Here is a 17512-nt window from a genome sequence, read left to right on the forward strand (position 1 = left end):
CTCGGTTGTGCCATTTCCACTTTTGAGCTGTATTTAAAGTAATTAAAATATTTACTTATGGGCTGGGCATGGTGTCTCACGCCTGTAATCCCAGCACTTCGGGAGGCCGAGGTGGGTGGATCACGAGGTCAGGAGTTCCAGACTAGCCTAGCTAACATGGTGAAACTCCGTCTGTACTAAAAGTACAAAAATTAGCCGGGCGTGGTGGCGGGCATCTGTAATTCCAGCTACTTGGGAGGCTGAGGCAGGAGAATTGCTTGAACCTGGGAGGCGGAGGTTGCAGTGAGCCGAGATTGCGCCGTTGCACTCCAGCCTAGGTGACAGAGCGAGACTCCGACCCAAAAAAAAAAAAAAAAAAATTGTAAAAGTGTTTATGGAAGATCACAAGTCCATTTCATGCGCTAACATTTGCCTTTGGTGTTTTTCCTAATTAAGACTAATTACCTTCCTAGAAGAAATGTGAAACATATTACAATTCTTACATTTCCAGGTGGCATTTCAGAAATATATTGATTTCAGAATATATTTAGAGAAAATAAATTGGCTGTATTGAATATATTTTATAGTGGGTTCTGATTAATGATTTTTTTGTAAATATAAACTTAAGGGTTTTACAGAGGATTTTTATAATGGAAGAGACTCTGGTTCTTAGCTCTAGGAAGTGATTTTTATTTGGCTTAAATTAAGTGTAATTTTTCTTCACAAAATTGTGGTAACTTAATAAGTTGAATTCTCCCTTATTTGCAGAAACCTCTACAGCTGTTGAGAAAAAGGAGAAACCTCTTCCAAGACTTAATATCCATTCTGGATTCTGGATTTTGGCATCCATTGTTGTGACCTACTATGCTGACTTCTTTAAAACCCTTAAAGAAAGCTTTCACACTAGCAGGTAAGAAAACTTCACTGCTTGATAAATTAAACATATGTATGATTTTTTGTGTTATGTTTTGTCAGTTGAATTCTTCAAACAGTAAGCACCTACTCTCTGCCAGGTCCTGTGTTGGAGGTGCTGGTGATACAAAGATGAATATGAGATGGGGGTCAAAGCGTACATATTTTTATTATGAGATGAATAAGGTCCAGGGATCTAATGTCCATACAGTATAGTGACTATAGTTAATGCCGTGTTGTATACTTGAAATTTTCTAAGAGTATGTCTTGTTTCCTCCCCCGGTTGCCCCACCAGTGGTAACTATGTGAGGTGTGATAATTAACTTGATTGTAGTAATCATTTCACAGTGTATATGTATATCAAGTCATCACATTGTACACTTTGAATATATATAATTTTTTCACTTTATTTTTTTATTGAGACGGAGTTTCGCTGTTGTTACCCAGGCTGGAGTGCAATGGTGCGATCTCGGCTCACCGCAACCTCCGCCTCCTGGGTTCAGGCAATTCTCCTGCCTCAGCCTCCTGAGTAGTTGGGATTACAGGCACGCACCACCATGCCCAGCTAATTTTTTGTAGTTTTAGTAGAGACGGGGTTTCACCATGTTGGTCTTGATCTCTTGACCTCGTGATCCACCTGCCTCGGCCTCCCATAGTGCTGGGATTACAGGCGTGAGCTACCGCGCCCGGCCGAATATATATAATTTTAATTTGTCAATTATACCTCAGTAAAGCTGGAAAAAAACCATTGAGAGGGTTTGTGCTCTGGGCATACACAGTAGAGTTGAAGAGAACTGAAAATTATTTATGTGCAAATAAATATGTTGTAGGATGAGGAAGGTAATCAATTTAAGAAAGACCTAATCCATTTAAGGAAAAAAGGTGGGAGAATGACTGAAGGTCTTCATGAAGACCAAGTATAAGAGTGCTGGGAAGGGCTGGGTATGGTGGCTCATGCATGTAATCTCAGCACTTGGGAAGCCAAGGGGGGCAGATCACGAGGTCAGGAGTTCAAGACCAGGCTGACCAACATGGTGAAACCCCGTCTCTACTAAAAATACAAAAATTAGCCAGGCGTGGTAGCGCACGTCTGTAATCCCAGCTACTAAGGAGGCTGAGGCAGGAGAGTTGCTTGCACCCGGGAGGCAGATGCTGCAGTGAGCCAAGATTGCACCACTGCACTCCAGCCTGGGCAACAGAGTGAGACTCCGTCTCAAAAAAAAAAGAGTACTGAGAAGAAGGATCGAGAACTGTGGCTGGTGAGAATCAGGTCTCAGGGTTGGTTTCAGAGTAGTTATAGCTGACAAGGTAACTGTAGGGTGTGACTGCAATAGAGTGGAGGTGAAGGCCAGCAGTGGAAGGAGAGAGCTTTGTGGCCAGGCCAGATGTCCAATAGTTCCTCATTCACAGGGACTGAGATCCCTTCAGTATAGTCTCCAGAGTTGACATGGAGGAGAGGGTTAGAATCATATCCTAGAGTCCCTACTGCACATTGGAGAGTGATGTGGAGACCCTCAGATAATAGAAGGGAGACGGATGTTGGTGAGCATCAGAGCTGGCACTGGAGGGCTGGTGTGCTTAGGGTCAAGAGAAATACTTTGGAAGTAACAGTGGGGCTGGGAAGACGTAGACAAGACTGTGGTCCCCTGGTATCATAGCAGGACACATAATTTCTCCTCAAGGGCCTTGAGGAGGAGCAGTGACTTCTAGGAGACTGTCAAGCCAGAGGAAACAAGCCTTCGGGGGAAAGTAGGCAGATGGGGAGTTTATTTAAATTGTCGGCAGAGAAACATTCCCTAAACACTCCCATTTTCTGTCATTCCAAGTCACTCCTTTGTGGGATGTGGCGTGACTGACTGACTGTGTGATGAAGAAGTGGACGAAGGTAGCTCAGCACCTTCTCCTGCACTTCGGCTGCCCATAGGAAGCCCAGAGTCTGGGCTGCCTTCCCATGGTGTCATTTCACCGGGGCAGCCCCCACAGGAAAAGGTCTCCAGGTTTTCACTGTGACCTGCAACCCAGTGGGTAGGCCTGTCTGTTTCTTGGTCTCAGTATTAGGAATTGCCTGCCAGCACTCACCAAAGCCATATTCTTCCCACAGCTGCATCAGTATAATGGACATTTAATCTTCATCAGCTTGACTCAGTCATTGCTCTTAGAACTTGGGCTGGGAAAAGAGAGATGGATACTTTATTTTTGACTTTGAGACAGGGCCTCGCTCCACTCTGTCACCCAGGCTGGAGTGTAGGGGTGTGATCATGGCTGTCTGCAGCCTTGACTTCACAGGCTCAAGTGGTCCTGCCACTTCAGCCTCCCGAGTAGCTAGGACTATAGGTGCACACCCCCATGCTTCGCAATTTTGTTTATTTTTTGTAGAGACAGGGCCTCTTCCTGTTGCCTAGGTCAGTCTCAAACTTCTGGGCTGAAGTGATCCTCCCACCTTAGGTTCCCACAGTACTGGGATTATAGGTGTGAGCCACTGCACCTGGCTGCAGGGGATGGGTGCTTTAAACACACCAATAGCAGCTGCTGTTTCTTTCATCAGTTACTTTATGGAACCTGAGATGTGTTTGGCTATGGGAGCCAAACACATGGAAGGTGCATTTCTAGCTCTCCAACAGCTCCTTCTAGTCTGCAGCAGACAAGTTACCAGGCCTCATGGTGTGTGCTCTGTAAGTGAAGGGCACAGGGTATTATGGGAGCATCTTGGAGGGGTACCTAGTCCAGGTCAGCCTTGGGACTGAGACCTTTTTGAGGTGTTAGGAGATGTGAGAGAACTACTTTATTTGTGTGCTAATATTGGGTATTTTTAGAAGTTTAAAGAAATGGCAGAGTAAGAATGATCACACATAAGATGTCTGGGGCAACTGCAGTAGCTAACTGGCGTGCCCAGGACCACACAGCTGCTGAGTGGCAAAGCCACAACGCAGACACTGGGACCAGGGCTGTGGGGGTTGGAAAGAAAGAAGAAGTGATAGATCTGTCCTCAAAAAGGTGTCATCTTAGAGAGAAAAAGGCATAATGCATTCTCAAAGGCTGAGAATGTTGTCACATTGTTTTCTTGGGAAGGACTCATTCAAGGAGGTTGGGGGTACTGAGCAGCCATGAGATGAGAAGGCTGCATAAAAGACAGTGCCGGCTGAGTTCCGCTTTTTGAAAATGGCTAAAAGGGCTCATTCTCTGACACCTGAGGTAATTTCATTATCCCCTGGCTCTAGCCTAAGTTCAGAAGCTTGAGGCCTTAAGGTTCTTTATATTCAAAGATAGATGAGCAGGTTCGTTCATATTAAAAACAAAACAACACTATGATGCTTTAAAAAAATCACAGTTTAAAAAACTCTGCCTCTGTGCATCAAAATCAACTGTGGAGTTAAAAGCAAAAAGTAAAATTAAAATCCCAGATGCTCAGACTGAGAATTGTGGAAACTGAGGACTAGGTAGTTTCTCTTAGAAAGGTGCAAGGTGACTGTGATATAAGGCCAGGGTTGAGGACCACTGACTGATGGCGTTATGTTTTGTTCAGGCAGCTTTTTAAATTTTCTTATATCCTTTACCAGCATGTGCTCTTTACCCTTTTATCATCACCCCCAAGAAGTCTTTTTAGACATGTTTTTTTCTAATCGTCCCTGTGGAATGTGGAATTTTAATACCTCAGATAAACTATGTATTTGCTTACATACTGCATGCATATCTGTGGTTTATACATACAATTAGAGCCAGATTTTTTTCTTTGCTTTGGAGAATAATGATTGTGGAATATGGATGAGTGGAATAATAGTGATTGTGATTGAGGGTTAGCTGTGAGAAGCACTTGGCTGACCACCTGATTTAATTCTCACAGCTATTCTGAGTTAAGTACTGTCAGTATTTCTGAAACACACGGAGGTTAAGAAATTGCCTAGAGTCACAAAACTAGTCTTGCTCAAGCTGAGATTCAAATCCATACAGCAAAGGCTGTGCTCTTAACCCCTTCACTATACTGCCTCTCAAAACTCCGAATCTCAGAATTGCATCATCACAAAAAGCTTTCATGGAATCCAGAACCTTGCCATTGTTGGCAGTTCACTTTGTGCCTTCGTAACTTAACTGTTGTAGCCATCTGTTCTCTCTCTCTAACATGGACCGTCAGGCTTTTCCCCATAGAGAAGCAGATGCTGGTGGGGTATTGGGTTGAGTTGGGAGCAAGGGAAAGGGACTTCGGTCCCCAGTCCAGCTGGGGTGGAAGGAAGGGGTTGTCTAGGTTGCCTCACACTGGCTAAATCAGATCATAGGTGGAATTAGAAGGGAGTAAAAAGGCATTACCATTGAGGATGAGATGGTGGGTAGCAGATTTTCTAAATGCGAAGATTTCATTTAGAAATCTTAATGAGAGAAAATTGGAATTATTGAGCTTCTAAGTTGTCTTTTGGTATGCTAAGAAAGTCCACTTAACACAGAGAAATTAAGTTTCCCACTGATAAACTTCTGTAATACTGTCAAACTCAAAACTTCAGAAACAGCCAGAAAGCCACTATCTTCCTTGTATTTTTAGTTTTAGTTTTAGTTTTTTGAGACGGAGTTTTGCTCTTGTTTCCCAGGCTAGATTGCAATGGTGTGATCTTGGCTCTCTGCAACCTCTGCCTCCTGGGTTCAAGTGATTATCCTGCCTCAGCCTCTGGAGTAGCGTGAATTACAGGCATGCGCCACCACACCTGGCTAATTTTGTATTTTTAGTAGAGATGGGGTTTCTCCATGTTGGTCAGGCTGGTCTCGAACTCCCAACCTCAGGTGATCCACCTGCCTTGGCCTTTCAGAGTGCTGGGATTACAGGTATGAGCCACTGTGCTTGGCCTCTTCCTTGTATATTTAAAGAAAACGCATTGCCGTGACCAGGCTTTTCCCTTGGTTGGTTGGTTGATAAGAGTGTATATAAATGCATGTATTTCACAAGTCTTACTTTTCATCCTTTCCTGAGTCATGTGTCTCTTTTTCTCACCCCTGTCTCCCATGGATTGAGACTTTCTGAAAGCCTGGGTCCCTTTGTATCACTTGATATTCTTCTTAGAAACAGATTTTTCGTCTGGGCGCGATGGCTCACGCCTGTAATCCCAGCACTTTGGTAGGCCAAGGCGGGCATATCACCTGATGTTGTTAGTTCGAGACCAGCCTGACCAACATGGAGAAACCCTGTCTCTACTCAAAATACAAAAGTAGCTGGGCATGTACTGGTACCAAAACAGAGATATAGACCAATGGAACAGAACAGAGGCCTCGGAGGCAATGCAACATATCTACAACTGTCCGATCTTTGACAAACCTGACAAAAACAAGCAATGGGGAAAGGATTCCCTGTTTAATAAATGGTATTGGGAAAACCGGCTAGCCATGTGCAGAAAGCAGAAGCTGGACCTCTTCCTGACACCTTACACTAAAATTAACTCCAGATGGATTGAAGACTTAAACATAAGACCTAACACCATAAAAACCCTAGAAGAAAATCTAGGCGAAACCATTCAGGACATAGGCCTAGACAAGGACTTCATGACCAAAACACCAAAAACATTGGCAACAAAAGCCAAAATAGACAAATGGGACCTAATCAAATGCCACAGCTTCTGCACGGCAAAAGAAACAGTCATTAGAGTGACTCGGCAACCAACAGAATGGGAAAAAAATTTTTGCAGTTTACCCATCTGACAAAGGGCTGATATCCAGAATTTACAAAGAGCTAAAACAGATTTACAAGAAGAAAACAAACAAGCCCATTCAAAAGCGGGTGAAGGAATGAACAGACACTTTACAAAAGAAGACATACATGAGGCCAACAAACATATGAAAAAATGTTCATCATCACTGGTCATTAGAGAAATGCAAATCAAAACAACATTGAGATACCATCTCACGCCAGTTAGAATGGTGATCATTAAAAAATCTGGAGACAACAGATGCTGGAGAGGATGTGAAGAAATAGGAACACTTTTACACTGTTGGTGGGAGTGTAAATTAGTTCCACCATTGTGGAAGACAGTGTGGTGATTCCTCAAGGACCTAGAAATAGAAATTTCATTTGACCCAGCAATCCCATTACTGGGTATATATCCAAAGGATTATAAATCGTTCTACTATAAGGACACGTGCACATGAATGTTCATTGCAGTACTGTTTACAATAGCAAAGACCTGGAACCAACCCAAATGCCCATCGATGATAGACTGGACAGGGAAAATATGGCACATATACACCATGGAATATTATGCAGCCATCAAAAACGATGAGTTCGTGTCCTTTGTAGGGACATGGATGAACCTGGAAACCATCATTCTCAGCAAACTGACAAAAGAACAGAAAATCAAACACCACATGTTCTCACTCATAGGCGGGTGTTGAACAATGAGAACACATGGACACAGGGAGGGGACCACTACACTCTGGGGTCTATTGTGGGGGAATAGGGGAGGGACAGCTGGGGGTGGGGAGTTGGGGAGAGAGAGCATGGGGAGAAATGCCAGATATAGGTGATGGGGAGGAAGGCAGCAAATCACACTGCAACCTGCGTAGCTATGCAACAATCTTGCATGTTCTTCACATGTACCCCAAAACCTAAAATGCAATAAAAAAAAAAAAGTAGCTGGGCGTGGTGGCGGGTGCCTGTAGTCATAGCTACTAGAGAGGCTGAGGCAGGAGAATTGCTTGAACCCGGGAGGCAGAGGTTGCAGTAAGCCGAGATCATGCCATTGCACTCCAGCCTGGGCAACAAGAGCAAAACTTTGTCTCAAACAAACAAACAAAAAAAAGATTTTTCAGCTGTTAATAAAAACATTTAAGACATCACATGATTCATTAAGTGCTGTCAACCCTCTTACTGTTTTTATCTCCACAGCTGGTTTCTCTGTGGCAGTGCCTTGTTGCTTGTTAGCTTATCAATTGCGTTTTACTGCATAGTCTACCTGGAGTGGTATTGTGGAATTGGAGAATATGATGTCAGGTATCCAGCCCTGATTCCCATTACTACTGCAGCCTTTATTGCAGCGGGAATTTGGTAAGTTAATTTTTAAATGACTAACAGGAATGAAAAACAATTTTTTTTTTGATCAGATAGTGATATGCTTGGTCTAAACTTCGAAAGAAAAAAAGATACAACAGAAAAATGGTCTCCTGGTCATTCCTGCTCTCTGGTTGTCTTTTCATTAGTATTTCTTTCTCCTTCTATTTATGGACCTAGTTATTTAAAGCACAAATGGTGACATTCTCTACATAGTCTACATTTTGCTTTTTAAATCTTTTTTATTATGACATACAATACATGTAGACAAGTGGAAAAAACTAAAATGAATTAGTGGATGAATTCTCATGAAGTGAGCACTGGTATAAATGGAGCCAGCACACTGAACCCCTTCATTCTCCCTCCCAGTTCCTACACCTTCCGTCCTGCCGCAGGGAAACAAGTACTGCCTTGAGCTTCATGGTAACTCTTGCTTTGCTTCCATGAGATATTCTATTTTTGCTTCATCTATGTTTTTGAACTTTATAGAAATGGATTCATATAGGGTGTGTTCTTTCACACATAATGCCTATGTGCAGCATTATGTGCAGTTCTTTCATATTGTTGCCTGTTACTCACTTCATTGCTGTTTAGCATTCCATTGTATAATTGAATCCCAGTTTCTCTTTTCCATTGTTTTGTTTTGTTTGAGACGGAGTCTCACTGTGTTGCCAGGCTGTAGTGCAGTGGTGCAATCTCGGCTCACTGCAACATCCAACTCCCTGGTTCAAGTGATTCTCCTGCCTCAGTCCCCCAAAGTAGCTGGGATTACAGGCACACGCCACCACACCCAGCTAATTTTTGTATTTTTAGTAGAGATGGGGTTTCACCATGTTGATCAGGATGGTCTCCATCTCCTGGCCTCGTGATCTGCCCGCCTCGGCCTCCCAAAGTGCTGGGGTTACAGGCATGAGCCACCGTGCCTGGCCCTCTTTTCCACTGTTGATTGTGTTTAGATTTTTTCCAATTTGGGGTTACTATGAAGGATGCTATGAAGAACATTCTTATACATGGCTCTTGTAGCACAGTGCACACATTTCTGTTGGGTGTAGAGGTTTGTGTATACCTACACACACACATACATATACATGTGTGTGTGTATGTGTGTACCCCAAGGGGTAAAATTGTTGGGTCATAGGGTATGCATACCTTTGACTTCATTAAATCATGCCAAACTGCTTTCCAAAATGGTTGTTCATCATTTTTTTCCTTTTATTTTTCAGTGGATCCTTATAGTTTGAATTCTTCCATAATGGTACATGTAGATGTGTCTCATTCTTTTAAACAGTTATGTAGTTTTCACAACGTGGACATATCATGATTTATTTAACCTGTTTTCTGTTGTTGGACTTAGTTATATTTGTACTCAAACTATGCCACAATGACTATCCTTCTTAATAAGTTAATTAAGTACTCAATGAAAAATACAGGGTTTTTTGGGTTTATAAAAGTAATACTTGTTCACTGAGGAAAAAAAAATCTGTAAATTACAGAAAAACACAAAGGAAGTACATCCTGTGATTCAACCAGAGAGAAAACGACTTTTCTCATGTTGTATGTAGCTCTTAGTTTTTTCTCTCTTTATATCAATTGGAGTTTTTTTTTTTTTTTTTTTTTTTTGAGACATGGTCTCGCTCTGTCACCCAGGCTAAAGTGCAGTGGCGCAATCACAGCTCACTGCAGCCTCAACTTCCCAGGCTTAAATGATCCCCCTACCTCACTCAGCCTCCCAAGTAGTTGGGACCACAGGCATGTGCCACCGTGCCCACCTAATTTTTTGTATTTTTTTGTCTTCATTAAATTTTTTTTGAGACGGAGTTTTGCTCTTGTTACCCAGGCTGGAGTGCAATGGCGCGATCTCGGCTCACCGCAACCTCCGCCTCCTGGGTTCAGGCAATTCTCCTGCCTCAGCCTCCTGAGTAGCTGGGATTACAGGCATGCACCACCATGCCCAGCTAATTTTTTGTAGTTTTAGTAGAGACGGGGTTTCACCGTGTTGACCAGGATGGTCTCGATCTCTTGACCTCGTGATCCACCCGCCTCGGCCTCCCAAAGTGCTGGGATTACAGGCGTGAGCCACCGCGCCCGGCTGTATTTTTTTTTTTTTAGTAGAAGCGGGGTTTCACCGAATTAGCCAGGATGGTGTCCATTTCCTGACCTCATGATCCACCTGCCTCAGCCTCCCAAAGTGCTGGGATCACAGGCGTGAGCCACCACATCCAGCCCTTTCATTCTGTTTTTAAGATAAAATACTTTGGTCTTTTTTACCATGATAGTTTAGTGTGTGATGTCATGAAAACGGGCTGTAGCCATTTAAATTCTTTTTCAGGTGCAGGAACTGAGAGACCTAAGTTTCTGTGAAGCCATGTCAACTCCTATTAGGAGACCTTCAGTGGTTCCAGTTCCAGGGCCTTGAAGAAATTGCGATTGTATATCTGGAGTTTTCCTTTCCAACATTGGCCAAGTCACATAGCTGAGAAATATAGATACATATAGAAAGTTCCTGACTGGATGAACTTTTCCACTTTGAATTCTTTAAATCTAGATTCTAGAATGAAATATATTTATGTATATTAGAGTTGTCAACTGTTTTTGTTCTTTTCAGCTTCAACATTGCTTTATGGCACGTGTGGTCATTTTTCACTCCGTTGTTGTTGTTTACCCAGTTTATGGGGGTTGTAATGTTTATCTCACTCCTTGGATGATTTCTGAAGGTAAGATATCTGGAATGGTTTTTCTGATGTTGAACTCGTTTGAAACATGTCTTTTATGACAATTTTCAATGGATGGAGCTGTAACAGACTATTTGTAAATTATTTTCAGTCATGTTGACACCAGAGTTGTCCACACTAGAATTGTCCATCTGTTGAACTCTGAGGTAGAAGGGACTGAGACTCCTTTTTTTTTTTTTTGACACTGGGTCTCACTCTGTTGTCCAGGTTGGAGTACAGTGGCATGATCACAGCTCACTGCAGCCTTGACCACCTGGGGGCTCAAGCGATCCTCCCACCTCAGCTTCCTAAGTAGCTGGTATTACAAACATGTGCTACCATGCTTGGCTAATTAAAAAATTTTTTTGTGGAAACAGTCTCCCCATGTTGCCCAGGCTGGAGGGGGTGGGGCTGAGACTCTTTCTTTTGTAAAAGTTGATTCTAAGTGACTACTTTTTAGAGAAAGTACCCTGTCTTTCAAAGACCTCATAAAGACAGGATTTTACCTTTCAATATAGTTAAATTCATACATTAGACTATTTTATATTGAAATTATATTAATTTCTGTCAAATGACTGTTTAACATCATTCTGAAGAAATGGGAATACAGGAAGAATGGACAGTTTTACCCAATTGGGAAAAAAATTCTGCTATCTTCTAACTGTCCTGGATTCCTCATAAAAATGTGATGGATGACACAATCAGCTTTTGTTTGATGTTATTTATAGAATTTCTGCCTCCCCACACATCACCCCATCCTGAGATCTGCTGCCTTACATAGTGGAGGCTGTTTTCTGAGTGTCAGAAAATTCTGTTATTAAATAAGTATATTTTGAGAATACTCACTCCAGATGCTTAGGGGCGTGGTGAAAAGGACAAAGACAATGCCTCCTGTCAGGTCACTTACATCAGAACTTGCAGGAAATCTGCTTTATACAGCAGTTTACAGATGTGGAAACTGAGGCCCATGGAAATAAAAGTTAATACACTAAATTTTCAAGGAGCTAATGAAAACTGACATTTCTGCTAACAAACAGTGTGTTCTCCCTGTGGGATGTTAAAGAAAAGTCAATGGTAACCAAGTGAAGAAGAAATGGATATAGTCTCACTGTTAGCGGTCTGAACATAGTTGCTAGCATATCCCTGCCCATGCCAGCGTCTCCAGTCTCCTTCATGCGTCTTGTGTGTCTCGGGATCACTGGGAGCCCTCACGTAGGCCCTTTCCTGTACACACATGGTGCCACCAGCGCCTCTGGGCCCGGAGGAATCCTGCACATCTCAGAACACTTCCTCACCCGACCCCATCACCCACCCCTCCCCTTCTCATGTTGTGAAGTCTTCTTTGACTCTTCAGGTTTGATATTTTACAGATGTTTGGGAGCTCTTTCTCTGACATGAATTGGTAATGGAGATAGAGAGTTCACTCAGCAGAGTGAACTCTGCTTTTTAGTGTTAAATGCAATAGCTTAAGATAAAATGTTTTATTTGGTACATGAATGCTGGTTTTCTTTCAGATTTAAGGACATATACTTTTTTTTTTTTTTGAAGGGACAGGGTCTTCTATGTTGCCCAGGCTGGCCTTGAACTCCTAGGATCAAGTGATCCTCCTGCCTCAGCCTTCGAAGTAGTTGGGACTACAGGCCCATGCCGCCGTGCCTGACTGTACATGTAAATTTGAAGTGAATGGTTAAACATCCAGCTAGCTGAAAGCATGGCAGACCCTAACAGAAAAGCTACACTGTGTTTTTGCAACTATGAAGTGGTTTCCTGGGAAAGATTGTGACTTTGTATAACTGTTATTGAAACCTGAATAAATTATATTTCACTTGCATATTCTTAAATTATTAAAATTTTCAGAAGTCAGTGATATAGAAATACTATTTTGTAATGTTAATCTGCTTGAATCTTTGGAGAAGGTGGTTTCATTATAGGTGCATAATGCACTCTTAATATTTTAAATAAATTGTTCACTCTTCCATTTGAGGGATTTAGACAAGGATGTCTAAAATGGCTGAATGTGTATAAAGGAATTATGTTGTCATGTGCCTTTAACCAGCTTTGGTAATTGCTGTAATCTCATGTTTATGATAGTTTTGTTAGGTGACAGGACCAAATGAAAGCATTTTATGTTTTTTCATCACTTTAGATTTTATCATTGAGTAAATTATTGAGTTTTTAGAATTTCCTAATGTGAAGTTTTAATCATTTTAAGTATATATATTTTTTCTGTGCCATTTAAATAAAATATTTTTGTAACTTTCTTGTGAGTTTTGTTCATGCAAACTTTGGAATAACTTCTGCTTTTTAGCTATTAGCACTTTGAATTAACTGTAGAAATAAAGGCTAACTCTGGTCTTCAAAGACCTTATAAAGACAGTATTTGCATTTTCAAATGCAGATATGTCTGCATTAAATCTAAACAGCATAAGCATTGTGACAGCATGTACCTGATGTTGATTGTTTTCTCTGTAAAGTGGCTTCCAGTAATGACCTGATTTAATCACCACTTGTGTCTGGTTCAGATCACCCTGCCATTTACTAGCTGCAAGATCTTCAGCAGTACAGGTTTAATATCCCTCCAAAATCTGAAACTCTTTGATTGCTGACATGACGCTCAAAGGAAATGCTCACTGGAGCATTTGGGTTTTGGGTTTTGGAGTATAATGCAAATATTCCAAAATCCAAAACACTTCTGGTCCCAAGCATTTCAGAGAAGAGGTGGTCAACCTGTAATCTTTTTTCAACTATGAATTGAGAATAAAAGAGACTTTGAGACAGAGTCTTGCTCTGTCACCCAGGCTGGAGAGCAGTGGCACGATCTCGGCTCACTGCAGTCTCCGCCTCCCAGGTTCAAGTGATTCTCCTGCCTTAGCTTTCCTGAGTAGCTAGGATTACAAGTGCGCCAGTATGCCTGGCTAATTATTTGTATTTTTAGTAGAGCTGGGTTTTGCCATGTTGTCCACACTGGTCTGGAACTCCTGGCCTCCCAAAATTCTGGGATTATAGATGTGAGTCCCCGCACCTGGCCAAAAAGAGACATTTTAATAAATATGTTTAAACAAGAGTATGATTGGTTCCTGTTAAATGATTCTTATGCAAGTTATTTATGGGGTTTTTTTATTTTTAATTTAAGAAATGGGGTCTTGCTGTCACTCAGGCTGGGGTACAGTGGTACCGTCATGGCTCCCTGTATACTCACACCCCTGGGCTCAAGCAGTCCTCCCACCTCAGCCTCCTGAGTAGCTGGGATTACAAGCATGAGCCACCATACTCAGCTAAGGTCCTTTCCTTTTATTATAACTATTATGTAAATTAAAATGGTGTCAAACAATCTTATTATTGCTTTTAAACTGGTAGGAGGAACACCTACTTGTAAGAGTAATGAAGAGCTATATTGAGTTAAATTGAAAGTTGGAGATAAAGTGTGTACCCTGGCTTTGACAATCAGTGTCAAGATCATGTTTTCAACCTGTATTGCACACCCAGGGCTTAGAAGTTCTGATTGAATTTGTAGGCAAAACTGTCCGTGTTGTTCGAAGAGTTCCTCAAGTGGTTGTAATGTGCATCCTGGATCAAGAACTATCCTACTACCCTAGTTAGTTAGGGTAGAGACATCTCGGAAGAAGCTGGGACACTAGGATTGGCAAGAAAGATAGAACTGGGGGAAAAAAAAAAAAAGATAACGGAATCTTGGCTCACTAGGGTAAAAACCAGATTGGAACTTCTCCTACATCTGTGTCTGGGACCTGGTTTGGGAGAGGATTTGAAACAGGACTTAAAGTTCCTGGCTGTGTTTGGTTTTGTGCTACTAGAAAATGGTCTCTGACTACAGCAAAAAACGCATTGGACAGGAATCCAACAAGGACAGTAAGTAGGACAGTTTTTGGGGGCGGGGCTAAGGGCCTAGGTAATAGGAATAACAGGACATGACTTCCCACTATCCTAAAGATGGCGCATAGTGTCAAAAGAATTTTGGGCCATGTTTTAAAAGTGCCACAGTTTGATCTTTGGCTACAAATAATATTCTTCCCACATGCAAAAGTAACTTACTTCCCAAGATTCCTCCAAAAGTTTCATCCCATTACAGTATCGGGCTCAGGCTTGAGGTCCAGGATCTTATCAGATGAGGTTCTTCAGATGTTGAGTCCTTTTAATCTAATTTTATTATTTTTTTTTTTTTGAGACGGGGTCTTTGTCATCCAGGCTGGAGTGCAGTGGTGCCATCTAAGCTCACTGCAGCCTCAACCTCCTGCATTTAAGCCATCCTCCCACCTCGGCCTCCCAAGTAACTGGTACTACAGACATGTGCCACCACACCCAGCTAATGTTTTGTATTTTTTGTAGAGACAGAATTTCACTATGTTGCCCAGGCTGATCTTGGACTCCTGAGCTCAAGCAATCTGCCTGCCTCGGCCTCTCAAAGTGCTAGGATTACAGGTGTGAACCTCCACGCTCAGCCTCCAAACATTTTTACAATCAAGTTACCTGCCATCCACACTGATCATACAGTGGTGGGACAGAAAGGGAATCACAGTCAACATTCCCATTCAGAAAGGGGTGCTTCGGTCTACAGCAATTCTGAAATTCAACTGGGCACATGGCCCCCTATCTTGACTAAGGATCAGTACAGCTTCCTAGAAATGTGTGATAGCTCTTGGCTCTGGGTTCTGTGTCATCCTCTGAATCATCCTTTGTTTTTTAAGAAAACTAAGTTTGGGCCGGGCACGGTGGCTCAAGCCTGTAATCCCAGCACTTTGGGAGGCCGAGGCGGGTGGATCACGAGGTCAAGAGATCGAGACCATCCTGGTCAACATGGTGAAACCCCATCTCTACTAAAAATACAAAAAATTAGCTGGGCATGGTGGCACATACCTGTAATCCCAGCTACTCAGGAGGCTGAGGCAGGAGAATTGCCTGAACCCAGGAGACGGAGGTTGCGGTGAGCCGAGATCGCGCCATTGCACTCCAGCCTGGGTAACAAGAGTGAAACTCTGTCTCAAAAAAAAAAAGAAAACTAAGTTTGGAGTGGAGTAGCCTTTCAGCCTGCTTCCTGCTCATAAAAGGTGTGAGGTCCAGAGGACTCTTCATTGTGTACTGTCTGTACCCCTTTAAGACTGAGCTGGTGGTGTTTCTACCAGAACAATTCGCAAAGCCTAAGATGTAGGAGATATTCTTGGTAGCTTTTAAAGAGACTTTCATGTCCTGGAGCTGCAGAGTTGACACAGCTGAAGAATAGGCACAGAATTTAATTCTAAGATTGGCAGAGTACCAGAGAAGGCTGAATTCTCAGTCTAGGAAAACATCCTATGTAAAGTCAGGGAAGGATTATGGCCTTAATTGGAATGGGGGTATTCATTTAAATGGACTTCATAACCTTATATCCTAGATTCCTCAGAACGTTTTGGGCCTGCAGAAAGGGACCACTTTCTCTTACTGGAAGATAGACATGAGGTCAAGACAATGCAGAGGTCTCAGAGGATGTAGGACGCCACCAAGCAAAGCTTCCCCTCCTCAGCCTGTGTCCCCATATTCCTTCCTGCCCATCCAACCAATATCCTGGGGCAAATATTGATATCACTTTACTGGAGTGATCACTTTACTGGCTGGCCTGCCAAGTAAAAAGAGAAGGATTATGTGGCAAAGGTGCTCAGGACCTGCACTGCTGCGAATCAGGAGAGCATGTCTGGGAGTAGATCCTGGTGGTGCGGATTACAGGCTGAATACAAAGTTGGATAAGCGAGAGTTCGTCAAAACTTATGACAGGATTCAACACCCTTGTAAGGGCTTCAAGAGATGATTCTAATCCACTGCTGTTACGGCCCTTGCATACTTGGAAAAAGTAATGGCCCATATTAAACAAATGAGATGTCAAGATCGCTGTGACAGCTTATAGAGGAAGAGATCCAAGAGTTTCTGAGGGAGTAGACGTGTTCAAATGGGTTTACTATATTAGGCTAGAAAACCTATCCACCAGGTTCTTCGGAAGAGCCCGAAAGATTCCATTTATCAAGGAAATAAGAAATGAGTAAGGGCAAGCATCACTGAGCTGGTAACTAGAGTTGCTGTAGGGTGGAGCTGAGGTGTGAAAGCCGTTGTAGAACTGGGCTCCCTTGTAGGAACTTAATGATAGGGTCCCATAATAGTAGAGGCTGTGCCAGTTTCACTTTCACCAGGCAGAGCGAACAGTGTCTTCACAGTCCCGCTTCAGGGCTGGTCAGCCTCTTTGTTCTGCGCCATAATATAGATCTTGATTGTCCTGACATTGTACACAGCATCATACTGGTCCACTACACTGGTGATGTTATGTAATTGGATCTGATGAACAGGAAGTAGCAAGTCCTTTAGATGCCAATTTTTTGAGAAAAAAATTTATTTGCTACTGGGCCCTGGTGCAGACTGAACACCTAACTTAGGACAAGTGACCCCTGAGCTTTCCATCATGAGCTGGATATTATCTGATCCACCAAACCATGAAGTTAGGCCTGCACAGCAGCACTGTATTATTAAGTAGAAATGGGATAGATGACACTGAATCTGAGCAGGTTTGGAAACCATAAGTAAGTTGCACATGCAGGTGGTTCAGACTCCTTTGAGATCAACTCCTGCTGCATTGCATTCCTTCCCCATCCACACCATGGTCCTATGGGAGTTTCTCATGAATGAGGAGGAAAAACTTAGGCTGAGCTGCAGGTGCTTCTGCATGCTGTGATGGCACCAACCCAAAGTAGACAGCTGCAGCAATGCAGTCCGTCCCAGTGGTGGCCCTGAGGGACAGTGGTGAAGGAAATCCCTCCCAGTGAGCAGAATGTTGAGTTGTGCAGTTGGTTGTCCTCTGTGTCTGGATTAAGGGACATCCCGAGTACAAATCTCCACTGTCTCATGGGTGGTT

General features: G+C 42.7%; 1 protein-coding gene across 4 annotated transcripts in view; it reads left to right on the forward strand.

Moving 5' to 3' along the window:
- Positions 1-17512, forward strand: part of TMEM128 (transmembrane protein 128) — a 28366-nt gene that overhangs the window by 1268 nt on the left and 9586 nt on the right. For 2 of the 4 annotated variants that reach the window (XM_032254199.1, XM_032254202.1), the window contains exons 2-5: positions 748-889; positions 7751-7909; positions 10518-10626; positions 12172-12883. In XM_032254199.1, coding sequence (XP_032110090.1) covers positions 748-889; positions 7751-7909; positions 10518-10617 — 401 coding nt within the window. In that variant the 3' untranslated portion in view covers positions 10618-10626; positions 12172-12883. Of the gene's footprint in view, positions 1-747; positions 890-7750; positions 7910-10517; positions 10627-12171; positions 12884-17512 lie in introns of those variants that run through there. The other 2 variants (XM_032254200.1, XM_032254201.1) reach the window with 1 other exon arrangement.

Source organism: Sapajus apella, unplaced genomic scaffold (assembly GCF_009761245.1).
Source record: "Sapajus apella isolate SASKATOON/1434 unplaced genomic scaffold, GSC_monkey_1.0 scaffold85, whole genome shotgun sequence".
Taxonomy (NCBI): Eukaryota; Metazoa; Chordata; class Mammalia; order Primates; family Cebidae; genus Sapajus; species Sapajus apella.